This window comes from Schistocerca gregaria, chromosome 2, assembly GCF_023897955.1.
Source record: "Schistocerca gregaria isolate iqSchGreg1 chromosome 2, iqSchGreg1.2, whole genome shotgun sequence".
Lineage (NCBI taxonomy): Eukaryota > Metazoa > Arthropoda > Insecta > Orthoptera > Acrididae > Schistocerca > Schistocerca gregaria.
Window position 1 is genome coordinate 142,344,943 of NC_064921.1, and position 23,424 is coordinate 142,368,366.

General features: G+C 39.9%; 2 protein-coding genes across 10 annotated transcripts in view; one reads left to right on the forward strand and one right to left on the reverse strand.

Moving 5' to 3' along the window:
* LOC126336538 (proline-rich protein 2-like) overlaps positions 1-23,424 on the forward strand; it is a 479,405-nt gene that overhangs the window by 259,092 nt on the left and 196,889 nt on the right. The gene's annotated exons all lie outside the window — the stretch shown is intronic.
* LOC126336532 (proline-rich protein 2-like) overlaps positions 1-23,424 on the reverse strand; it is a 271,653-nt gene that overhangs the window by 94,279 nt on the left and 153,950 nt on the right. For 4 of the 9 annotated variants that reach the window (XR_007564972.1, XM_050000331.1, XM_050000332.1 and 1 more), the window contains exon 3: positions 4,269-4,650. The exons of 2 other annotated variants lie outside the window; for them this stretch is intronic. Coding sequence is in view for 6 of the 7 variants with exons in the window: in XM_050000331.1 (XP_049856288.1) it covers positions 4,424-4,650 (227 nt within the window). In the remaining variant the exon portion in view is untranslated. Of the gene's footprint in view, positions 1-4,268; positions 4,706-7,744; positions 7,795-23,424 lie in introns of those variants that run through there. 3 more of the 9 variants (XM_050000339.1, XM_050000333.1, XM_050000344.1) reach the window with 2 other exon arrangements.

The window sequence follows — 23,424 nt, forward strand, 5'->3', positions numbered from 1 at the left end:
AGACGTCAAGATGGCAAGACCCCGCACATAAATGTCCACTGATGAATGTCCAGATACTTTTGATTAGATAGTGTATTCTTAGTAGCGATGCGGTGTTTTGCATTTGCCAATTCATATACTCGCTCTTCCATACACTATTATCTGTGTTATCGCCACCAATGCTCGACATCAACTCAGTAGCCACGCACAGTTGGCTGGTGGCAGCACTAGCAGTTAAGGGTATATAAGGCGTGTCAGGGCGACGAGGATAACAGTGCATCCGTTGTCGTTAAGCACTAGCAGAGCCATTTATTTGGGCAAACCAAAAACTACGTTTTATTGACAGAAAGCTTGTAACAGTTCTACTAAAGACACGGCCTTCACTGTGCTTGTTCGTCCTTTGGTGGACTATTTTTGTTCTGTATGGGATCCTTACCCGACAGATAAGCATGAAGAAGGGCAGCTTTCTACTATCGGAAGACAGGAGAAAGACTGTCACGGATATGATAATAAGTTTGGTGGTCATTAAGACAAAAGGGGTTTTCGTTGCAGTGAGATTTTATAACGAAATGACAATGACCAGTTTTCTCCTCTGAGTGTGAAACCTTTTTTACTATCGCCAGCATACTTAGGGAGCAATAATCATCATGATAGAATAACAGATATCTGAGCTCGTACAGAAAGATGTTAGTGTTCATGTTTCCCACATGCTGTTAAAGAGTTGATCGGTAGATAAATATTCTGAAGGTGGTTCGAAAAATCCTTTACCACCCACTTAAGCGTGAATTACAGAGTAGTCACGCAGATGTAGATGTAGATGTTTTCTAAATCTACAATACTACCAACGTACATTTGCTTTACATGGACTGTCTGCAGAGATTTTATAACAACGAAAATTTTTTGTTGAGATCTGATTCTTATGACAAACGTAGCAAAACTTTTCCCGGTGTCTCATCCTTCCCTTTCCTTCGTAACGAGAGATCACGTCTGTGATGAGATCTGATTCTTATGACAAACGTAGCAAAAGTTTCCCGGTGTCTCATCCTTCCTTTTCCTCCGTAGCGAGAGATCACGTCTGTGATGAGCTCTGATTCTTATGACAAACGTAGCAAAAGTTTCCCGGTGTCTCATCCTTCCTTTTCCTCCGTAACGAGAGATCACGTCTGTGATGAGATGCTCGTTCACCGCTGCTGAGATGAATGTTGTATTTTTTTTTTAGTTTGTCCAGACGTAATGATCTAATTCAAAGTCCGAGAACATTTTCTCAGTGATGTGCCACGATCAATTATTTCCTGACAGTCCGAGCTATCTCGTTTCTCTTTTCTTGAACCTCATAAAAGTTGCGGACTTTTCAGTGTGTGGTCGGATTTTGTGCGAAACATCTGATACACAAGATTTGATTGTATTATTGTAGCTTACTACTGACTAGGTACTCCGAGTACCTATCCCAAAGCACAATGTTGTACAATTTTGGCAGTGTATAAATTTGTATGCGTTGATATGCTGGTTTGTGTATTACCAGCTACTCCCTATTTGTGTGCTATAAACGAATGACATTTTCCTCGTTGTATTATTATTCATTGATGCATTTCCCTTAATACACACAATTTCCTTAATATCTTCGAAATCGCTGTCATTAACGTTCCCTGGACTTAGGTAATAATGAAAATGTAATTTTTGTGCTTCTAGTGAACTGAAATAGTAGAGACTTTCTTCTCAAAATAATATACTTAGTTTTTGTTTAGCTGTATTCCAAGTACGGTATTTTTAATTTGTTATCTAACAGGTATATATACACAAGCTTCTCGTAAAATATTAGCTTGAAATATATAACTAATCATCTGTCTTACACGTTCCTACAGTTGGCGAATGTATATATACACAAGCTTCTCATAAAATATTAGTTGGAAATATGTAACAATCCATCTGTGATAGATCTTCGTACAGTTGGCGAACGTGGGATAGCAGTCAAATTTTTCAGTTTTAAATGGCGAGCCTCAAGAATAACATACACTTATTATATGCCTGAAAATAGCTTCTGTATGAAGATCAAGCGTTCATGGACGTAAGCAGTAACAACACAACAACAGTTTTTTGTTATACTGAGGACAACGCTCCTAGCTCTAATGAGGTATAAGATCATATCAACTACGACGTTCTCTGCAAAAAAAGTTTCAAGTATATTAGGATCAGAAATCTGGTAAAAATCACGTTCTTCACTCTCTAGTTCAGATTCCGTGTAATCCTTTGGTGACACTTGTTTAGAAACTTAGAGTCAGAGCAGTTTCTGAAAATTTACTTTACAATGCCCATGACAATATTTAATAGGAGTAATTAAGCGCATATACATGCTTTGGTCGTTGGCACCTATTGTATTCGTACCAAGTGTCTGGTCCGTTTAAATATAATTCATATAATGGTTCAAGGTTTGTAGGCAGAGCACATTATATACGCTTTGGAGTCTACCATTCTAGTGTCATATGCACCAAAGCGAATATTATTAGGTGTCATGTTCTATCGAAATCACGTAATCAATAATATGTCATTCATAAACAACGAGAGAAAGAGGAGTGATGCGAGGAAAAATAAATACTTTCACAAGCAAGACAGGCAAAGCATTCATGAAGTGTTGTTAACAATTCAAACATCATTACCCACAAATATTATCTTTCGCTATATAAGGTACACTCTTAAATTAAGTACTAACGGTAATGACGTACAATTTATGGTATTTGTACTGGCTGTCAATTGACGCATTTTATCATTGTTTTAATTCTTCAAGTTATAAAAAAGGAGATTAAAAAAGGATTATCTGAAGAATAACTACCATTGCGTTGAATTTCTTTTGAGAACATGCCTCAAACCAACTCATCATCACTGTATACAACATTATCGTTACAGGCCCGACAGCACAATATAAAATGTCCATTAATTTGACATGGCTCGCATAGCAGGGTTTGGGTCTCCTGAAAGAGTGCAGTATAATAATGTATTACTTGTGCTTAAGATTGGTCCCTTCCATGTCACATTAAAGTACGCTATGCGAGAAAAAGTGAGCCTCTAAATATGTGGACACGCGTTAAGTTTATGTAGTGCTAATATCTTGCACCTACATATGAATGGGCAGTAGAGTATTCTCATATACATCATGAAAGGCTAGTTCGGAAATTTTTGGAAAAACCAACCTCGAATAATTTGGAATGTCATGGTTGAAGAATTTCTTAGTGAAGTTTAATCAGCAAACACATAGTTCTTCTTTAGACTTTCAAAAATATTTCAGTTTACCCAATTTGAAACGGATGGCTGTGTATTACTCAGAGCTGCATATTGCCTAGAGAGCCTTCAAGAATATTTCGACTGTAAAAAAATTGCATCTGCTCGTTATTTCCTTAATGACTGGCAGTTAATTTTCTTTCCTATTTAATCTTTTATATTTAATGTACTAGCATCCACATAGTCATTCTGCTCTGTATGATCATATCGGTATGATTAAGTTTAGTGACTTCTATTTTATTGGTGATGGTACCCTAAAACAATACTGAGGAGAGTCATCTACTCATATTGATTACTATTTATATCTTGATAAACAGAGCTTAATTTCTCATAAGCAACATGTTCCTTGTAAATGGTTGAACCACGTAAGAGCAGTCAAAAAGAGGTTCGTTCCCATCCATTCTGTCATTGCTACTGCTGAAGTTACACTGAGTATCGGTTAATATTCGTTCTGGGAGATATGCTAGGTTTGAGTTGCGGTTAATATTCGTTCTGGGAGACACGCTAGGATCTACGGAAATCCCAGATAAATATTTTTATTAGAAGGCAACATATTAATTAAACAAAAGAAGACCCATGAAATTGAAGACTCACACGATCGAACTAATTATATATGTGTACCATTTCCTATAGTAAAAAGAGGAAAAAGTATTGAACTGAAGGAGGAGAAAATAGATTTCAAAGAAATCATCTCAGGTCACATGTTGTATTACAGAACATCAAAGGCTGAATATCGTTCAAACGTTATATATCAGTACAATGTGAAGAGGGCTTTTTATAAATGGCAAGAGTGTTTCCTGAAGATAAATTTGCTCATATCCATTCGTGAAGCGCACTTAGTCGGTAACACCGACTCCTTCGGCAACATACAGCGTCTTCTGGAACTGCAAATCATGTGGTAAAGAATTTCATGAGGTATGATCTGATAGTATCTCATGTAATAATATTTACATATTGGTAGCATATTTTTGGAGAACCTGTTGCATATACAGAACACAGTAAATAAAACGTTAATGGAGCTTTTTCATTGCTGGTTTAATCACAATTGATTTTTATGACACATAAGAACACTTCCATCAATTAACGCAGTTAAGGTCAACTATAAAAGTAAAAGCTGAAATCCTTTAACGTTTCCAGGTGCGATAATCTTGCATCACTAGAAAACACCAGGCTAGAAAAGGCCACCAGGTGGCCCTGGCGGTCCAGTAGGTTGAGGACCTCCAGTAGGCTGAGGTTCACCAGTTGGTTGTGGCCCTCCAGTTGGTTGGGGCTCTCCAGTTGGTTCAGGACCTCCAGTTGGTGGACCTGGTGGTCCAGTTGGTTCAGGACCTCCGGTTGGTTGACCAGTTGGATCAGGACCTTCGGTTGGTGGCCCTGGTGGACCAGTTGGTTGTGGCCCTTCAGTTGGTCCAGGAGGGCCGGGTGGAGTCTCTTGGCTGCGGCATGCTGATACCTGTAGTAGAATGTCATATTGTAAAGCACATCATATATGAAGATGGAAATTAAGTGGTATTCATTCTGAATGAAGATTAAGATTCTGCTAATGTAGTTTTGAAACAAAGACAATGAATCACAGAAATCATGAATTGGGACTGTTAGGACTGTATCATCAGATGCATCTTGTTACACTTACACAAATTAGAAATCAGTCTTACTGTTTTATTACAGAAACTGAGTGAATGAACATGTTCAACGATTATTGATGATTACTTCAAGTAATCATAAAGAAATGTATGCACTGATGTCAATTTGGGTTGGTTCCATGCCATTATTTGTGTTTGACGAGAAACACGTCACTGAGTGTGAACAAGGGCGTTTAAAAGAGCTTCGAGAAGCTGGATGTTGCTTACGTGATATTGCATAAAGACTTGACAGGGGTGTGGACATGGCACATGATTTCTTGCAGCGATGGTCGCGAGAATGTACAGTAGCAAGAAGATTGGTTTCCAAGGAGCCGTATAGTACTACCGCTAGGGAAGACCATCGTGCTCGATGTCTAGCTCAGGCACATCGTACTGCATCGGCAGCAGCAATGTGAGCAGAAGTTGCCTCCACAATGATGAAAGGAACTGTTATAAATTGGTTAATTCAAGGTCGGGTCAGCGGCAGACCCTCTGTAGCGTCCACTCGACTGACCCTAAACCACCGCCATTTGCGACGTCAGTGTTGTAAAGCGAGAGCCCGCAAGGGGACAAGGCAAAAGTTTGTTGTGATCTGTGATGAAAGCTGGCTTCGCCTCAGTGCCAGTGATGGCTGTGTTTTGGAGACCATCCGAGTGCCTGCAACCTATCTATTGGCGGGCTAGACACACGGGACCTACGACTGGATTTATGGTCTTGTGTGGAGTGCCACTCTGTATGGCAGCACCAGCAGTCTCGTGGTCCTCCCAAACACCCTGATTGGAAGTATGCACATCAGGTTGGTGATTCGACCTGCAGTGCTCCCATCCATAAACAGCTTTTACCAAAAGGATAACGCTGTCCACATATTGCAGTTGTAACCCACTACTCTCTACAGTGTCCACAGGTGCCTTGGGACATCATCGGTTGAAAACTCTAGCGCCGTCCACAAACAGCATTATCCGTCCTTGTATTGACCGACCAAGTGCATCAGGGGTGCAACCACATCCCAGAAACTGACATCTGTCATTTGTACAAGACAATGCATTCGTGTTTGCTTGCTTGCATTCAACAATCTGACCGTTACATCGTTTATTGATGTCCCAACATTTGATATTTGAAATACCTTATCTGGCATTTACGTTAACGTGTGCTATTGCAATGTTAATGATTTAACTATGTTACCTCGGCAAATCTATTCCTGAATTTCATTACTCGACATTATTTAGTTTTTGGTGATGCGGTTTTCCCCGTCAGTATATAAGATTTGATTTCCCTTGCTGTCTACTGTCAGAGTGGAATAAATAAGCAAGTGAACTACTCATGGTAACGAGCTTCTAGTATATTAAATAATGCTGTTGCGTAACATGTGCTACATTGTTGTTCAATTACTCTATAGCAATATTTTAGGGTTTTGATTCATGATGAATCCAATTTTTATATTCGTGATTAATCGCTGTTTGTTGAATTCTCATATTTAGCTGTGTGTCGTCAGAGTTGCACTACTTTGATTATTACCACAACATGAGTGAAGAATAAGGATTGACCCAATAATATCACTTCAAAATAGGGTCTTGTAAAGGGTTTACTTATGTTGTACTTGCAGAACTAGAGAAATTTCAACCTCTCTGATGGAGTGACAACCTGCGACAGACGTATGCTGCAAACAGATGATAACAAATATCCTGTAATCTTTCATAAAAGATGTAGATACGCAGGTACAAGACCATTAGAAGCATTAGAAATGGAGTACCAGCTATACTCGAGGAAGAAAATCTGATGGCATTTTTTTAATTCACCGACCATGCAGAAAGTTCCGAGACTGATTTTATTGCTGGCGTATAAGCGAATCAGCCCAGTAATAACAGTGGCAACCCGAACAACTAAAAAACACAGACATACATTCGAGGAGTCAGTTTAAGCAGGTAAGTAGGCGGTGTCAAGTGCGTAGTCGACGTGCGACCAAACGGTGCAATCACTGTTGTGTCAGAAATCACAATGGAGCAACATCTCTATGTGTTTAAGGCATTCTTCAGAATGTCCTGAAGAGAAGGAAAGTGAGTACATGGTTTGTCCCATACGTCTTGACTCATGAACGAAAGCAACGGTGTCTGGGCACCTGCCGTGACTAGCTTAAAACGAAACTCGTGGACGGTTATCTTGTCGGACAAATCATCACTGGTGATGAGATTTCATGTTATGAAATCGAAGCCACTGCAGAACGACAAAGTGCAGAAATTTACGTGAAGTGTTAACGCTTTGACGATATAACCGACTTTCAAACCAATGGGACACACCAGTTGAACAATATGTCAAAGATAAATCTCGCTGACAGTTACTCATGAGTGTGTGGATGTTCCGTTCCATGTAATCAAGTGGTTGAGGGGTACGTTGGATGCTTTGAGCAGTAAACCCACCATCTTAATTCTTCTGTACTTTGTACTAATATAATCTAGAAACTTATTGGAATGATGTTTTACGATTTTTGAAATCCACCAGTCATAACGTGTGGATGCTCAGACACGGATTTCGGCTGTTACCCTCGCATATATTGATCCAGTAAGAAGGAGGATGCAGATTATTTACTGATATTATGCATGTATAGTTCAAAAACGATACACACTAAGTTGATGAATTTGGTACAATCTCACAACTGTCTTTATTTGCACGTCTGGAACTAGTATGAAGTCGCTTAAAGAACCGACAAAAATTTTCAAACACTATCCAAACGTTACATTCGAGACTGGCTTGCTACAGGTAGAAGATTGTGGTACTTTTGAAGCATGCAGTGTTTGTAAGTGGATGTGGAAGTAAGTACCAGTAAAGATACGTAGAGCACATATTCAGATAAGGTCTCAGTCCTTATTACTCACCACAAGACACAGGAGAAGAGCTGCCACTGTTGCCCTCATGGTGATGGAAGTGCTGAGGTGAGCATCTGCTGCAGAGCTTTTATAAGGCTCGCCACTGCGTGATGTGGAGTACTCGTGATTCCGTGACTCTTTAACAAAGGGACTGTACAGAGACTGCAGTCCAAATGCGACGGTGGAGAATCTGGTTGTATCACAAGGTCACAGAAGACAGCTGCGACGAACTAAATATCTCATTGTCGCTCACTTTTTCATCGACACCCGCTTGTTACTACATGTCTGCCTCAAAGAAATAATGAACCAACAAGTCACGACATAGCTATCTGCGGAGACTTCAGGAAACTTCGTCCAAAAAGAAAATAGTAATGTGATAGCGGAGGTGACATACAACAATATCTTACAAATGTGATTTCATGAAGTATGTGTGTGCTCCGGTACCGTGCTATCAACCATTTAAATGTCTAATATAGCTGTAGCTGCCTTGTAGAAGCAAATATTAGAAGTAAATCATTAGTGCAATTTGTAGGGTAGGCATCCTGAAACTCTTAAGGAATGTAAGGTAGCAATGGTTCAGGACTGGACCCTGCTTCGGAAAGAGTGTGGTTAAAAACCCTGGCCAGGCTTACAGACATATGTCCTCCATGGTTGCCATAATGATTAGTGCTGATGTGATTCCTGTGGTAAGGGCACTCCACAATTTCTACCCCAAGTTTATCCTTTCCAAGCTCGTGGTAAGGCTGTTACACATTCGTTGTCGTGACGTTTACTTCGAGTCATTCGTTCCTTCTAATCCGTATTCCACAACTATAACTCTAGAAATTTGTTTTGTGGTGCACAGCAAATGGCATAGCGAATCTCTCTTCACGCATTAGAGCGTGAGAAAAGTTCTTCTTTTCCTTCAGTTCGGCCCTCGTGAAGTGCGGTTTCTACCCCAGAACCTCTTCATACTTCTCTTCCGCCCTTCTTTCGAGATCTTCCGTACTATTTAGTCCGCTACATTGGTTTCTCTCTGTCGTATTTCTGCACTTTTCTGTCATAGATCTCTGGTACATTGCAAAATATATGTGGATTTGCCTTCTCAGTTTTTCATACGAAGACTCGGGCCAGAGCATGCTTTAGGCGAATATTTCGAAATCAAGTATTGGACTGTAAATCATACTAAGGAGAAGATAAAGATCCAGATCACAATTTAGTGAAGTTGAAGAATAGGCTGACGTATAAGAAACTTGGCAGGAAAATTCAATGCATGGCTCATTAGTAACTTCGTTTATAGAGGTAAGGACAGTTGTGGAGGGTATACACAGAAGACGGAAAGAAAAAGTTACGTACATCAAAGGTAACTGCGAAGAAGCTATGGCCAATACAGAAATTATTTGGTCTACATAAGAAGTACAAAAATATACACGGAAATTCGGGGATACTGAAATAGAAGTCACCTAGGGATAAAATGAGTAGGAAGGGCATGGAAGCAAAGGATAAATCTGAAGGAAAACACAAACAAATGATTGTCTGAAGAAGTGACTCAGCAAACCGAGATGCCGAAAGGATCTTCAAGGAAATTAAAATCAAAGACGGTAACATTAAGAATGCAGTCGTAATATCACTGTTAAGCAAGAGTCTACAATTGGGAGAATTACCGTACAGCTCATGCATCAATGCTACTGACAAGGTTAATATGCAAAGTAATAGAAAAGGAAATGAGGATATGTTATATGACGATCGGTTTGGGTTTAGGAAAGGCAAATAAACCTGAGAGGCATTCTGATGTTGCAGCTAATGATGGTAGCAAGGCTGAAGGAAAATCAAAACACGTTCACAGTATCTGTTGACTTGAGAAAAGCGTTAAACATTGTAACATGGTACAAAATGTTCAAAATTCTGAGAAAAATATGAGTGAACTATTGGAAAGGAGGGGTAATATACAGTATGTACAAAAACTATGAGGGAACAATAAGACTGGAAGACCAAGAAAGAAGTACACAGATTCCTGTAAAATGGGTGCAAGACAGGATGTAGTCATTCGCCCCTACTTTTCGATCTGTACAGCGAAGAAGCAATGACGGAAATAAAAGGTAGGCCCAAGAGCGGGATTAAAACTCAAGGTGAAGGTATAACAATGATAAGATCCGCTGATGCCATTACTGTCTTCAGTGAAAGTGAAAAAGTATTACAGGATGTGTTAAAAGGAATCAATAGTATTATAGCGAGCTGTAGAGGGTAAGAACTGTAGAGGAAGACAGGAAGTCAGAGACTGGCATACACCAAGAAAATAACTGTGGCCGTAGGTTGCAAGTGCTAGTCTGAGATGGAGAGCTTCACACATTAGAGGAATTTGTGGTGGGGCCATATCAAAGCAGTGAGAACTCTGATGAAGTGCGTCTGAGTAACTCTTATTTCCCTTCTAACATGGTAATCGACCGTTTCCAGACATTGATTCCTATGTAAAACGAGATCTGCTAAGTCCCCTCTAAAAGCTCTTGAAGTGTGTAAGAGGACTTGTGAAACTGCCTTAGGTAGCATTACTTATAGTGTTACACTACCTTAACTTTCGTGTAGTTAGCTCATTCTTCCATTTCATAATTTATCCCCGACGCTCATTCCTAGTCGATCTAAATTACTCACAATTAATAATAAATAGGAATCTAGATGCCTTATACAAAAGGAGATCATGGTTACATGACGCATACCTTAAGTTTTAAGGGCACGCGCTGTGACGGAGCGGTTTTAGGCGCTTGTCTAGAACCGCGCAACCGTTACGGTCGCAGGTTTGAATCCTGCCTCGGGCATGGATGTGTGTGATGTCCTTAGGTTCGTTAGGTTTAATTAGTTTTAAGTTCTAGGGGACTGATGACCTCATATGTTAAGTCCCATAGTACTCAGACCCATTTGAACCATTTTTTAACCATTTTAAGTTTTAGGAATCGTAAGCGATGTTGTATACATGGATTCTCGTTCTTGAGAAAATAACGTGTCGATGCTCTTATGCAAGGTAGCCTATGAGAGGGATAAGATATTAATAATTGTACTAGACTCGTATTAAAGAGGACGGAAGTTCAAATAACCTCTGACCGTCAAGATATCGCTTCTTGTGGATCCCTGACACTCGTAAGGCAAATGCTGTGAGACTGATTGTCAATAGTACTCGTCCAGTTCCCTTCCTCATAGCTATGTTAGTAGTGACCCCGTCATCGAGAGGAAATTAAAACTCAGTTTCCAATTTCTCGCTTACTATGTTGGACTGGACAGAATAAACATCTTTCGCAGGAGACTTTATAGGGAGAGAACATATCTGAATATGTCCGCTACAGATAACTGTTTCCTGATTTCACACGGTCATATATTCTACATAAGCACAGGCGAGATATAGTACCTGATCAAAAGCATTCAGACAGCAGAATGAGTGGGTCAGGAGAGGTCAGTCACTTCAAATGTGGACCAAGCATCAGACGTCACCTGCGTAACGAATCCTTTAGTAACGGTTACGCCCAAATAAAGCGCCCAAATGGACTAATTTTGACGTGATGTTGAAGTGGAAACGCGAAGAAACGGCCACATGTAAACTGACTCAAGGCAGGACTCTGAGCATTGCAAAAGTGCCTGAAATCGAGGCAAGGATTCACTCGTGAGTTCAAAACCGCTACCAGCAGTTGAGCAAGTGCAGTGACTTCCAGTAGGGGTGCAATGTGCAATGTCAGAGCAGCACCTCATAACCCACACATTTGTGGTGCGATATAGAGCGACTCTGCTGGATAGTTGATGACTGGAAACAGGTGGTCTGGAACGATGAATCATGCTGCAATATTTGACTGTATTGTAACTTCCACATAGAAAAATTATAAGTGACGCTGCTGGTAAACTTCAACGTTATTTGATCTTCAAACAGCTGAGCAAAACTGGACGTCGATAGACAGATTTCTCATTACTTATACTGATCATCACTAAACTGGCAGACAATATTTTAGTGCAACGCAGTCTGACTTTCAATAATCCCTACGAAAGAGTGGCCTTAACTAACAATAACCTTTACCTTTCATGAATCACTTATCACAAAAATCTTCGTTACTCGAACTACTGTAATACAACGAGCGCCAATACTGCAAGCTAAATAAAAGATTCTAACTACTGAAGGCACTAACTACTGATAGGCATAGTTGGCAAATGAAAGATTTTGATAGAGAACAAACAATGTATTTACCTTAATAGTGTTCATTAGTCATAAAGTGTATATATATTATACACGTAAAGAGCCTTCTTGCAAAATGATGTAAGATTTGTATGTGGCGAAATGCTGGATGAAGTTACCTACCATCATGTGTCAACGGTGAAGCACAGAGCAGATGGTATTACAGTGTGGTCGCATTTTTTGTGGTTGCACTTCTGGTACCAATATTACGCTTAGGAAAAGGTTGTATGTGGCATCATATGAACACACTTTAAAGCATCGTTTACTGTGTACAGTAGAGATTCAGTTTGGAGGAGATGGTCCGGCTTAAAAGACAGCATTATTTCTGAAGTGGACTGGCGTGCGAAGACTTCCGACCTGTATCCAATGGAACAACTTTAACATGATTCAGAACATCGAGGTCGCTCCACACTCCAGCGTCCAGCTTCACTTATTTTCCCTGGTTGCGACTCTTGAGGAAGAGCAGCTTCCATTCCTCGCCAGAAGGTCAGATACCTGAATGACAGTAGAGTCCAAGACGTCAAGATGGCAAGACCCCGCACATAAATGTCCACTGATGAATGTCCAGATACTTTTGATTAGATAGTGTATTCTTAGTAGCGATACGGTGTTTTGCATTTGCCAATTCATATACTCGCTCTTCCATACACTATTATCTGTGTTATCGCCACCAATGCTCGACATCAACTCAGTAGCCACGCACAGTTGGCGGGTCTCAGCACTAGCAGTTAAGGGTATATAAGGCGTGTCAGGGCGACGAGGATAACAGTGCATCCGTTGTCGTTAAGCACTAGCAGAGCCATTTATTTGGGCAAACCAAAAACTACGTTTTATTGACAGAAAGCTTGTAACAGTTCTACTAAAGACACGGCCTTCACTGTGCTTGTTCGTCCTTCGGTGGACTATTTTTGTTCTGTATGGGATTCTTACCCGACAGCTAAGCATGAAGAAGGGCAGCTTTCTACTATCGGAAGACAGGAGAAAGACTGTCACGGATATGATAAAAAAGTTTGGTGGTCATTAAGAAAAAAGGGGTTTTCGTTGCAGTGATATTTTATAACGAAATGACAATGACCAGTTTTCTCCTCTAAGTGTGAAACCTTTTTTACTATCGCCAGCATACTTAGGGAGCAATAATCATCATGATAGAATAACAGATATCTGAGCTCGTACAGAAAGATGTTAGTGTTCATGTTTCCCACATGCTGTTAAAGAGTTGATCGGTAGATAAATATTCTGAAGGTGGTTCGAAAAATCCTTTACCACCCACTTAAGCGTGAATTACAGAGTAGTCACGCAGATGTAGATGTAGATGTTTTCTAAATCTACAATACTACCAACGTACATTTGCTTTACATGGACTGTCTGCAGAGATTTTATAACAACGAAAATTTTTTGTTGAGATCTGATTCTTATGACAAACGTAGCAAAACTTTTCCCGGTGTCTCATCCTTCCCTTTCCTTCGTAACGAGAGATCACGTCTGTGATGAGATCTGATTCTTATGACAAACGTAGCAAAAGTTTCCCGGTGTCTCATCCTTCCTTTTCCTCCGTAGCGAGAGATCACGTCTGTGATGAGCTGCTCGTTCACCGCTGCTGAGATGAATGTTGTATTTTTTTTTAGTTTGTCCAAACGTAATGATCTAATTCAAAGTCCGAGAACATTTTCTCAGTGATGTACACGATCAATTATTTCCTGACAGTCCGAGCTATCTCGTTTCTCTTTTCTTGAACCTCATAAAAGTTGCGGACTTTTCAGTGTGTGGTCGGATTTTGTGCGAAACATCTGATACACAAGATTAATTGTATTATTGTAGCTTACTACTGACTAGGTACTCCGAGTACCTATCCCAAAGCACAATGTTGTACAATTCTGGCAGTGTATAAATTTGTATGCGTTGATATGCTGGTTTGTGTAGTACCAGCTACTCCCTATTTGTGTGCTATAAACGAATGACATTTTCCTCGTTATATTATTATTCATTGATGCCTTTCTCTTAGTACAAACAATTTCCCTAATATCTTCGAAATTGCTGTCACTAACGTTCCCTGGACTTAGGTAATAATGAAAATGTAATTTTTGTGCTTCTAGTGAACTGAAATAGTAGAGACTTTTTTCTCAAAATAATATACTTAGTTTTTGTTTAGCTGTATTCCAAGTACGGTATTTTTAATTTGTTATCTAACAGTTATATATACACAAGCTTCTCGTAAAATATTAGCTTGAAATATACAAGAAATCATCTATCTTACATGTTCCTACAGTTGGCGAAATTATATATACGCAGGCTTCTGATAAAATATTAGTTGGAAATATGTAAGAATCCATGTGTGATAGATCTTCGTAAAGTTGGCGAACGTGGGACAGCAGTCAAATTTTTCAGTTTTAAATGGCGAGCCTCAAGAGTAACATACACTTATTATATGCCTGAAAATAGCTTCTGTATGAAGATCAAGCGTTCATGGACGTAATCAGTAACAACACAACAACAGTTTTTTGTTATACTGAGGACAACGCTCCTAGCTCTAATGAGGTATAAGATCATATCAACTACGACGTTCTCTGCAAAAAAAGTTTCAAGTATATTAGGATCAGAAATCTGGTAAAAATCACGTTCTTCACTCTCTAATTCAGATTCCGTGTAATCCTTTGGAGACACTTGTTTAGAAACTCAGAGTCAGAGCAGTTTCTGAAAATCTACTTTACAATGCCCATGACAATATTTAATAGGAGTAATTGAGCGCATATACATGCTTTGGTCGTTGGTACCTATTGTATTCGAACCAAGTGTCTGGTCCGTTTAAATGTAATTCATATAATGGTTCAAGGTTTCTAGGCAGAGCACATTATATACGCTTTGGAGTCTACCGTTCTAGTGTCATATGCACCAAAGCGAATATTATTAGGTGTCATGTTCTATCGAAATCACGTAATCAATAATATGTCATTCATAAACAACGAGAGAAGGAGGAGTGATGCGAGGAAAAATAAATACTTTCACAAGCAAGACAGGCAAAGCATTCATGAAGTGTTGTTAATAATTCAAACATCATTTCCCACAAATATTATCTTTCGCTATATAAGGTACACTCTCAAATTAAGTACTAGCGATAATAACGTACAATTTGTGGTATTTGTACTGGCTGTCAATTGACGCATTTTATCATTGTTTTAATTCTTCTAGTTATAAAAAAGGAGATTAAAAAAGGATTATCTGAAGAATAACTACCATTGCGTTGAATCTCTTGTGAGAACATGCCTCAAACAAACTCATCATCACTGTATACAACATTATCATTACAGGCCCGACAGCACAATATAAAATGTCCATTAATTTGACATGGCTCGCATAGCAGGGTTCGGGTCTCCTGAAAGAGTGCAGTATAATAATGTATTACTTGTGCATAAGACTGGTCCCTTCCATGTCACATTAAAGTATGCTATGTGAGAAAAAGTGAGCCTCTAAATATGTGGACAGGCGTTAAGTTTATGTAGTGCTAATATCTTGCACCTACATATGAATGGGCAGTAGAGTATTCTCATATACATAACGAAAGGCTAGTTCGGAAATTTTTGGAAAAACCAACCTCAAATAATTTGGAACATCATGGTTGAAGAATTTCTTACTGAAGTTTAATCAGCAAACACATAGTTCTTCTTTAGACTTTCAAAAATATTTCAGTTTACCCAATTTGAAATGGATGGCTGTGTATTACTCAGAGCTGCATATTGTCTAGAGAGCCTTCAAGAATATTTCGACTATAAAGAAAATGCATCTGCTCGTTATTTCCTTAATGATTTGCAGTTAATTTTCTTTCCTATTTAATCTTTTACATTTAATGTTCTAGCATCCACATAGCAATTCTGCTTCAAACTGAACCGTATGGTCATATCGGTATGATTAAGTTTAGTGACTTCTATTTTATTGGTGATGGTACCCTAAAACAATACTGAGAAGAGTCATCTACTCAAATTGATTACTATTTATATCTTGATAAATAGAGCTTAATTTCTCATTATCGACATGTTCCTTGTAAATGGTTGCACCACGTAAGAGCAGTCAAAAAGAGGATCGTTCCCATCCATTCTGTCATTGCTACTGCTGAAGTTACACTGAGTTGCGGTTAATATTCGTTCTGGGAGATATGCTAGGTTTGAGGTGCGGTTAATATTCGTTCTGGGAGATATGCTAGGATCTACGGGAATCCCAGATAAATATTTTTATTAGAAGGCAACATATTAATTAAATAAAAGAAGACCCATGAAATTGAAGACTCACACTATCGAACTAATTATATATGTGTACCATTTCCCATAATAAAAACAGGAAAAAACATGTAACTGAAGGAGGAGAAAATAGATTTCAAAGAAATCATCTCAGGTCACATGTTGTATTACAGAACATCAAAGCCTGAATATCGTTCAAAGGTTATATATCAGTACAATGTGAAGAGGGCTTTTTATAAATGGCAAGAGTGTTTCCTGAAGATAAATTCGCTCATATCCATTCGTGAAGTGCACTTAGTCGGTAACACCGACTCCTTCGGCAACATACAGCATCTTCTGGAACTGCAAATCATGCGGTAAAGAATTTCATGAGGTATGATCTGATAGTAACTCATGTAATAATATTTACATATTGGTAGCATATTTTTGGAGAACCTGTTGCATATACAGAACACAGTAAATAAAACGTTAATGGAGCTTTTTCATTGCTGGTTTAATCACAATTGATTTTTATGACACATAAGAACACTTCCATCAATTAACGCAGTTAAGGTCAACTATAAAAGTGAAAGCTGAAATCCTTTAACGTTTCCAGGTGCGATAATCTTGCATCACTAGAAAACACCAGGCTAGAAAAGGCCAGGCGGCCCTGGTGGTCCAGTAGGTTGAGGTCCTCCAGTAGGCTGAGGTTCACCAGTTGGTTGTGGCCCTCCAGTTGGTTGGGGCTCTCCAGTTGGTTCAGGACCTCCAGTTGGTGGACCTGGTGGTCCAGTTGGTTCAGGACCTCCGGTTGGTTGACCAGTTGGATCAGGACCTTCGGTTGGTGGCCCTGGTGGACCAGTTGGCTGTGGCCCTTCAGTTGGTCCAGGAGGGCCAGGTGGAGTCTCTTGGCTGCGGCATGCTGATACCTGTAGTAGAATGTCATATTGTAAAGCACATCATATATGAAGATGGAAATTAAGTGGTACTCCTTCTGAATGAAGATTAAGATTCAGCTAATGTAGTTTTGAAACAAAGACAATGAATCGCAGAAATCATGACTTGTGACTGTTAGGACTGTATCATCAGATGCATCTTGTTACACTTACACAAATTAGAAATCAGTCTTACTGTTTTATTACAGAAACTGAGTGAATGAACATGTTCAACGATTATTGATGATTACTTCAAGTAATCATAAAGAAATGTATGCACTGATGTCAATTTGGGTTGGTACCATGCCATTATTTGTGTTTCGCCAGAAACACGTCACTGAGTGTGAACAAGGACGTTTAAAAGAGCTTCGAGAAGCTGGATGTTGCTTACGTGATATTGCAGAAAGACTTGACAGGGGTGTGGACACTGTACATGATTTCTTGCAGCGATGGTCGCGAGAATGTCAGTAGCAAGAAGATTGGTTTCCAAGGAGCCGTATGGTACTACCGCGAGGGAAGACCATCGTGCTCGATGTCTAGCTCAGGCACATCGTACTGCATCGGCAGCAGCAATGTGAGCAGAAGTTGCCTCCACAATGATGAAAAGAACTGTTATAAATTGGTTAATTCAAGGACGGGTCTGTGGCAGGCCCTCTGTAGCGTCCACTCGACTGACCCTAAACCACCGCCATTTGCGACGTCAGTGTTGTAAAGCGAGAGCCCGCAAGGGGACAAGGCAAAAGTTTGTTGTGATCTGTGATGAAAGCTGGCTGCGCCTCAGTGCCAGTGATGGCTGTGTTTTGGAGACCATCCGAGTGCCTGCAACCTATCTATTGGCGGGCTAGACACACGGGACCTAAGACTGGATTTATGGTCTTGTGTGGAGTGCCACTCTGTATGGCACCACCAGCAGTCTCGTGGTCCTCCCACACACCCTGATTGGAAGTATGCACATCAGGTTGGTGATTCGACCTGCAGTGCTCCCATCCATAAACAGCTTTTACCAAAAGGAAAACGCTTGTCCACATATTGCTGTTGTACCCACTACTCTCTACAGTGTCCACAGGTGCCTTGGGACATCATCGGTTGAAAACTCTAGCGCCGTCCACAAACAGCATTATCCGTCCTTGTATTGACCTACCAAGTGCAACAGGGGTGCGACCCCATCCCAGAAACTGACATCTGTCATTTGTACAAGACAATGCATTCGTGTTTGCTTGCTTGCATTCAACAATCTGACCGTTACATCGCTTATTGGTGTCCCAACATTTGATATTTGAAATACCTTATCTGGCATTTACGTTAACGTGTGCTATTGCAATGTTAATGATTTATCTATGTTACCTCGGCAAATCTATTCCTGAAATTCATTACTCGACATTATTTAGTTTTTGGTGATGCGGTTTTCCCCGTCAGTATATAAGATTTGATTTCCCTTGCTGTCTACTGTCAGAGTGGAAAAAATAAGGAAGCGAACTACTCATGGTAACGAGCTTCTAGTATATTAAATAATGCTGTTGTGTTACATGTGCTACATTGTTGTTCAATTACTCTATAGCAATATTTTAGGGTTTTGATTCATGATGAATCCAATTTTTATATTCGTGATTAATCGCTGTTTGTTGAATTCTCATATTTAGCTGTGTGTCGTCAGAGTTGCACTACTTTGATTATTACCACAACATGAGTGAAGAATAAGGATTGACCCAATAATATCACTTCAAAATAGGGTCTTGTAAAGGGTTTACTTATGTTGTACTTGCAGAACTAGAGAAATTTCCACCTCTCTGATGGAGTGACAAACGGCGACAGACGTATGCTGCAAACAGATGATAACAAATATCCTGTAATCTTTCATAAAAGATGTAGATACGCAGGTACAAGACCATTAGAAGCATTAGAAATGGAGTACCAGCTATACTCGAGGAAGAAAATCTGATGGCATTTTTTTAATTCACCGACCATGCAGAAAGTTCCGAGACTGATTTTATTGCTGGCGTATAAGCGAATCAGCCCAGTAACAACAGTGGCAACCCGAACAACTAAAAAACACAGACATACATTCGAGGAGTCAGTTTAAGCAGGTAAGTAGGCGGTGTCAAGTGCGTAGTCGACGTGCGACCAAACGGTGCAATCACTGTTGTGTCAGAAATCACAATGGAGCAACATCTCTATGTGTTTAAGGCATTCTTCAGAATGTCCTGAAGAGAAGGAAAGTGAGTACATGGTTTGTCCCATACGTCTTGACTCATGAACGAAAGCAACGGTGTCTGGGCACCTGCCGTGACTAGCTTAAAACGAAACTCGTGGACGGTTATCTTGTCGGACAAATCATCACTGGTGATGAGATTTCATGTTATGAAATCGAAGCCACTGCAGAACGACAAAGTGCAGAAATTTACGTGAAGTGTTAACGCTTTGACGATATAACCGACTTTCAAACCAATGGGACACACCAGTTGAACAATATGTCAAAGATAAATTTCGCTGACAGTTACTCATGAGTGTGTGGATGTTCCGTTCCATGTAATCAAGTGGTTGAGGGGTACGTTGGATGCTTTAAGCAGTAAACCCACCATCTTAATTCTTCTGTACTTTGTACTAATATAATCTAGAAACTTATTGGAATGATGTTTTACGATTTTTGAAATCCACCAGTCATAACGTGTGGATGCTCAGACACGGATTTCGGCTGTTACCCTCGCATATATTGATCCAGTAAGAAGGAGGATGCAGATTATTTACTGATATTATGCATGTATAGTTCAAAAACGATACACACTAAGTTGATGAATTTGGTACAATCTCACAACTGTCTTTATTTGCACGTCTGGAACTAGTATGAAGTCGCTTAAAGAACCGACAAAAATTTTCAAACACTATCCAAACGTTACATTCGAGACTGGCTTGCTACAGGTAGAAGATTGTGGTACTTTTGAAGCATGCAGTGTTTGTAAGTGGATGTGGAAGTAAGTACCAGTAAAGATACGTAGAGCACATATTCAGATAAGGTCTCAGTCCTTATTACTCACCACAAGACACAGGAGAAGAGCTGCCACTGTTGCCCTCATGGTGATGGAAGTGCTGAGGTGAGCATCTGCTGCAGAGCTTTTATAAGGCTCGCCACTGCGTGATGTGGAGTACTCGTGATTCCGTGACTCTTTAACAAAGGGACTGTACAGAGACTGCAGTCCAAATGCGGCGGTGGAGAATCTGGTTGTATCACAAGGTCACAGAACACAGCTTCAACGAACTGAATATCTCATTGTCTCTCACTTTTTCATCGACACCCGCTTATTACAACATGTCTGCCTCAAAGAAATAATGAACCAACAAGTCACGACATAGCTATCTGCGGAGACTTCAGGAAACTTCGTCCAAAAAGAAAATAGTAATGTGATAGCGGAGGTGACATACAACAATATCTTACAAATGTGATTTCATGAAGTATGTGTATGCTCCGGAACCGCGCTATCAACCATTTAAATGTCTAATATAGCTGTAGCTGCCTTGTAGAAGCAAATATTAGAAGTAAATCATTAGTGCAATTTGTAGGGTAGGCATCCTGAAACTCTTAAGGAATGTAAGGTTGCAATGGTTCAGGACTGGACCCTGCTTCGGAAAGAGTGTGGTTAAAAACCCTGGCCAGGCTTACAGACATATGTCCTCCATGGTTGCCATAATGATTAGTGCTGATGTGATTCCTGTGGTAAGGGCACTCCACAATTTCTACCCCAAGTTTATCCTTTCCAAGCTCGTGGTAAGGCTGTTACACATTCGTTGTCGTGACGTTTACTTCGAGTCATTCGTTCCTTCTAATCCGTATTCCACAACTATAACTCTGGAAATTTGTTTTGTGGTGCACAGCAAATGGCATAGCGAATCTCTCTTCACGCATTAGAGCGTGAGAAAAGTTCTTCTTTTCCTTCAGTTCGGCCCTCGTGAAGTGCGGTTTCTATCCCAGAACCTCTTCATACTTCTCTTCCGCCCTTCTTTCGAGATCTTCCGTACCATTTAGTCCGCTACATTGGTGTCTCTCTGTCGTATTCATGCCCTTTTCTGTCATCGATCTCTGGTACATTGCAAAATATATGTGGATTTGCCTTTTCAGTTTTTCATACGAAGACTCCGGCCAGAGCATGCATTAGGCGAATATTTCGAAATCAAGTATTGGACTGTAAATCATACTAAGGAGAAGATAAAGATCCAGATCACAATTTAGTGATGTTGAAGAATAGGCTGACGTATAAGAAACTTGGCAGGAAAATTCAATGCATGGCTCATTAGTAGCTTCGTTTAAAGAGGTAAGGACAGTTGTGGAGGGTATACACAGAAGACGGAAAGAAAAAGTTACGTACATTAAAGGTAACCGCGAAGAAGCTATGGCCAATGCAGAAATTATTTGGTCTACATAAGAAGAACAAAAATATACACGGAAATTCGGGGATACTGAAATAGAAGTCACCTAGGGATAAAATGAATAGGAAGGGCATGGAAGCAAAGGATAAATCTGAAGGAAAACACAAACAAATGATTGTCTGAAGAAGTGACTCAGCAAACCGAGATGCCGAAAGGATCTTCAAGGAAATTAAAATCAAAGACGGTAACATTAAGAATGCAGTCGTAATATCACTGTTAAGCAAGAGTCTACAATTGGGAGAATTACCGTACAGCTTATGCATCAATGCTACTGACAAGATTAATATGCAAAGTAATAGAAAAGGAAATGAGGATATGTTATATGACGATCGGTTTGGGTTTATGAGAGGCAAAGAAACCTGAGAGGCATTCTGATGTTGCAGCTAATGATGGTAGCAAGGCTGAAGGAAAATCAAGACACGTTCACAGGATCTGTTGACCTGAGAAAAGCGTTAAACATTGTAACATGGTACAAAATGTTCAAAATTCTGAGAAAAATATGAGTGAACTATTGGAAAGGAGGGGTAATATACAGTATGTACAAAAACTATGAGGGCACAATAAGACTGGAAGACCAAGAAAGAAGTACACAGATTCCTGTAAAATGGGTGCAAGACAGGATGTAGTCTTTCGCCCCTACTTTTCGATCTGTACAGCGAAGAAGCAATGACGGAAATAAAAGGTAGGCCCAAGAGCGGGATTAAAACTCAAGGTGAAGGTATAACAATGATAAGATGCGCTGATGCCATTACTGTCTTCAGTGAAAGTGAAAAAGTATTACAGGATGTGTTAAAAGGAATCAATAGTATTATAGCGAGCTGTAGAGGGTAAGAACTGTAGAGGAAGACAGGAAGTCAGAGACTGGCATACACCAAGAAAATAACTGTGGCCGTAGGTTGCAAGTGCTAGTCTGAGATGGAAAGGTTGACACATTAGAGGAATTTGTGGTGGGGCCACATCAAAGCAGTGAGAACTCTGACGACGTGCGTCTGAGTAACTCTTATTTTCCTTCTAACATGGTAGTCGACCGGTTCCAGACATTGATTCCTATGTAAAACGAGATCTGCTAAGTCCCCTCTAAAAGCTCTTGAAGTGTGTAAGATGACTTGTGAAACACCCTTAGGTATCATTACTTATAGTGTTACACTGTCGTAACTTTCTTGTAGTTAGCTCATTCCGCCATTTCATAACTTATCTCCGAGGCTGAATTGCTAGTCGATCTAAATTACTCACAATTAATAACAAATAGGAATCTAGATGGCTTATATAAAAGGAAATCATGGTTACATGACGCATACTATAAGTTTTAAGGGCACCCGCTGTGACGGAGAGGTTTTAGGCGCTTCAGTCTAGAACGGCGCAACCGTTACGGCCGCAGGTTTGAATCCACCCTCGGGCATGGATGTGTATGATGTCCTTAGGTTCGTTATGTTTAATTAGTTTTAAGTTCTAAGGGACTGATGACCTCAGATGTTAAGTCCCATAGTGCTCAGAGCCATTTGAACCATTTTTTAACCATTTTAAGTTTTAGGAATCGTAAGCCTTGTTGTATACATGGATTCTTGTTCTTGAGAAAATAACGTGTCGATGCTCTTATGCAAGGTAGCCTATGAGAGGGATAAGATATTAATAATTGTACTAGACTCGTAATAAAGAGGACCGAAGTTCAAATAACCTCTGACCGTCAAAATATCGCTTCTTGTGGATCCCTGACACTCGCAAGGCAAATGCTGTGAGATTGATTGTCAATAGTACTCGTCCAGTTCCCTTCCTCATAGCTCTGTTAGATGTGACCCCATCATCGACAGGAAATCAAAACTCAGTTTCCAATTTCTCGCTTACTATGTTGGACTGGACAGAATAAACATCTTTCCTAGAAGACTTTATAGGGACAGAACATTTCTGAATATGTCCGCTACAGATAACTGTTTCCTGATT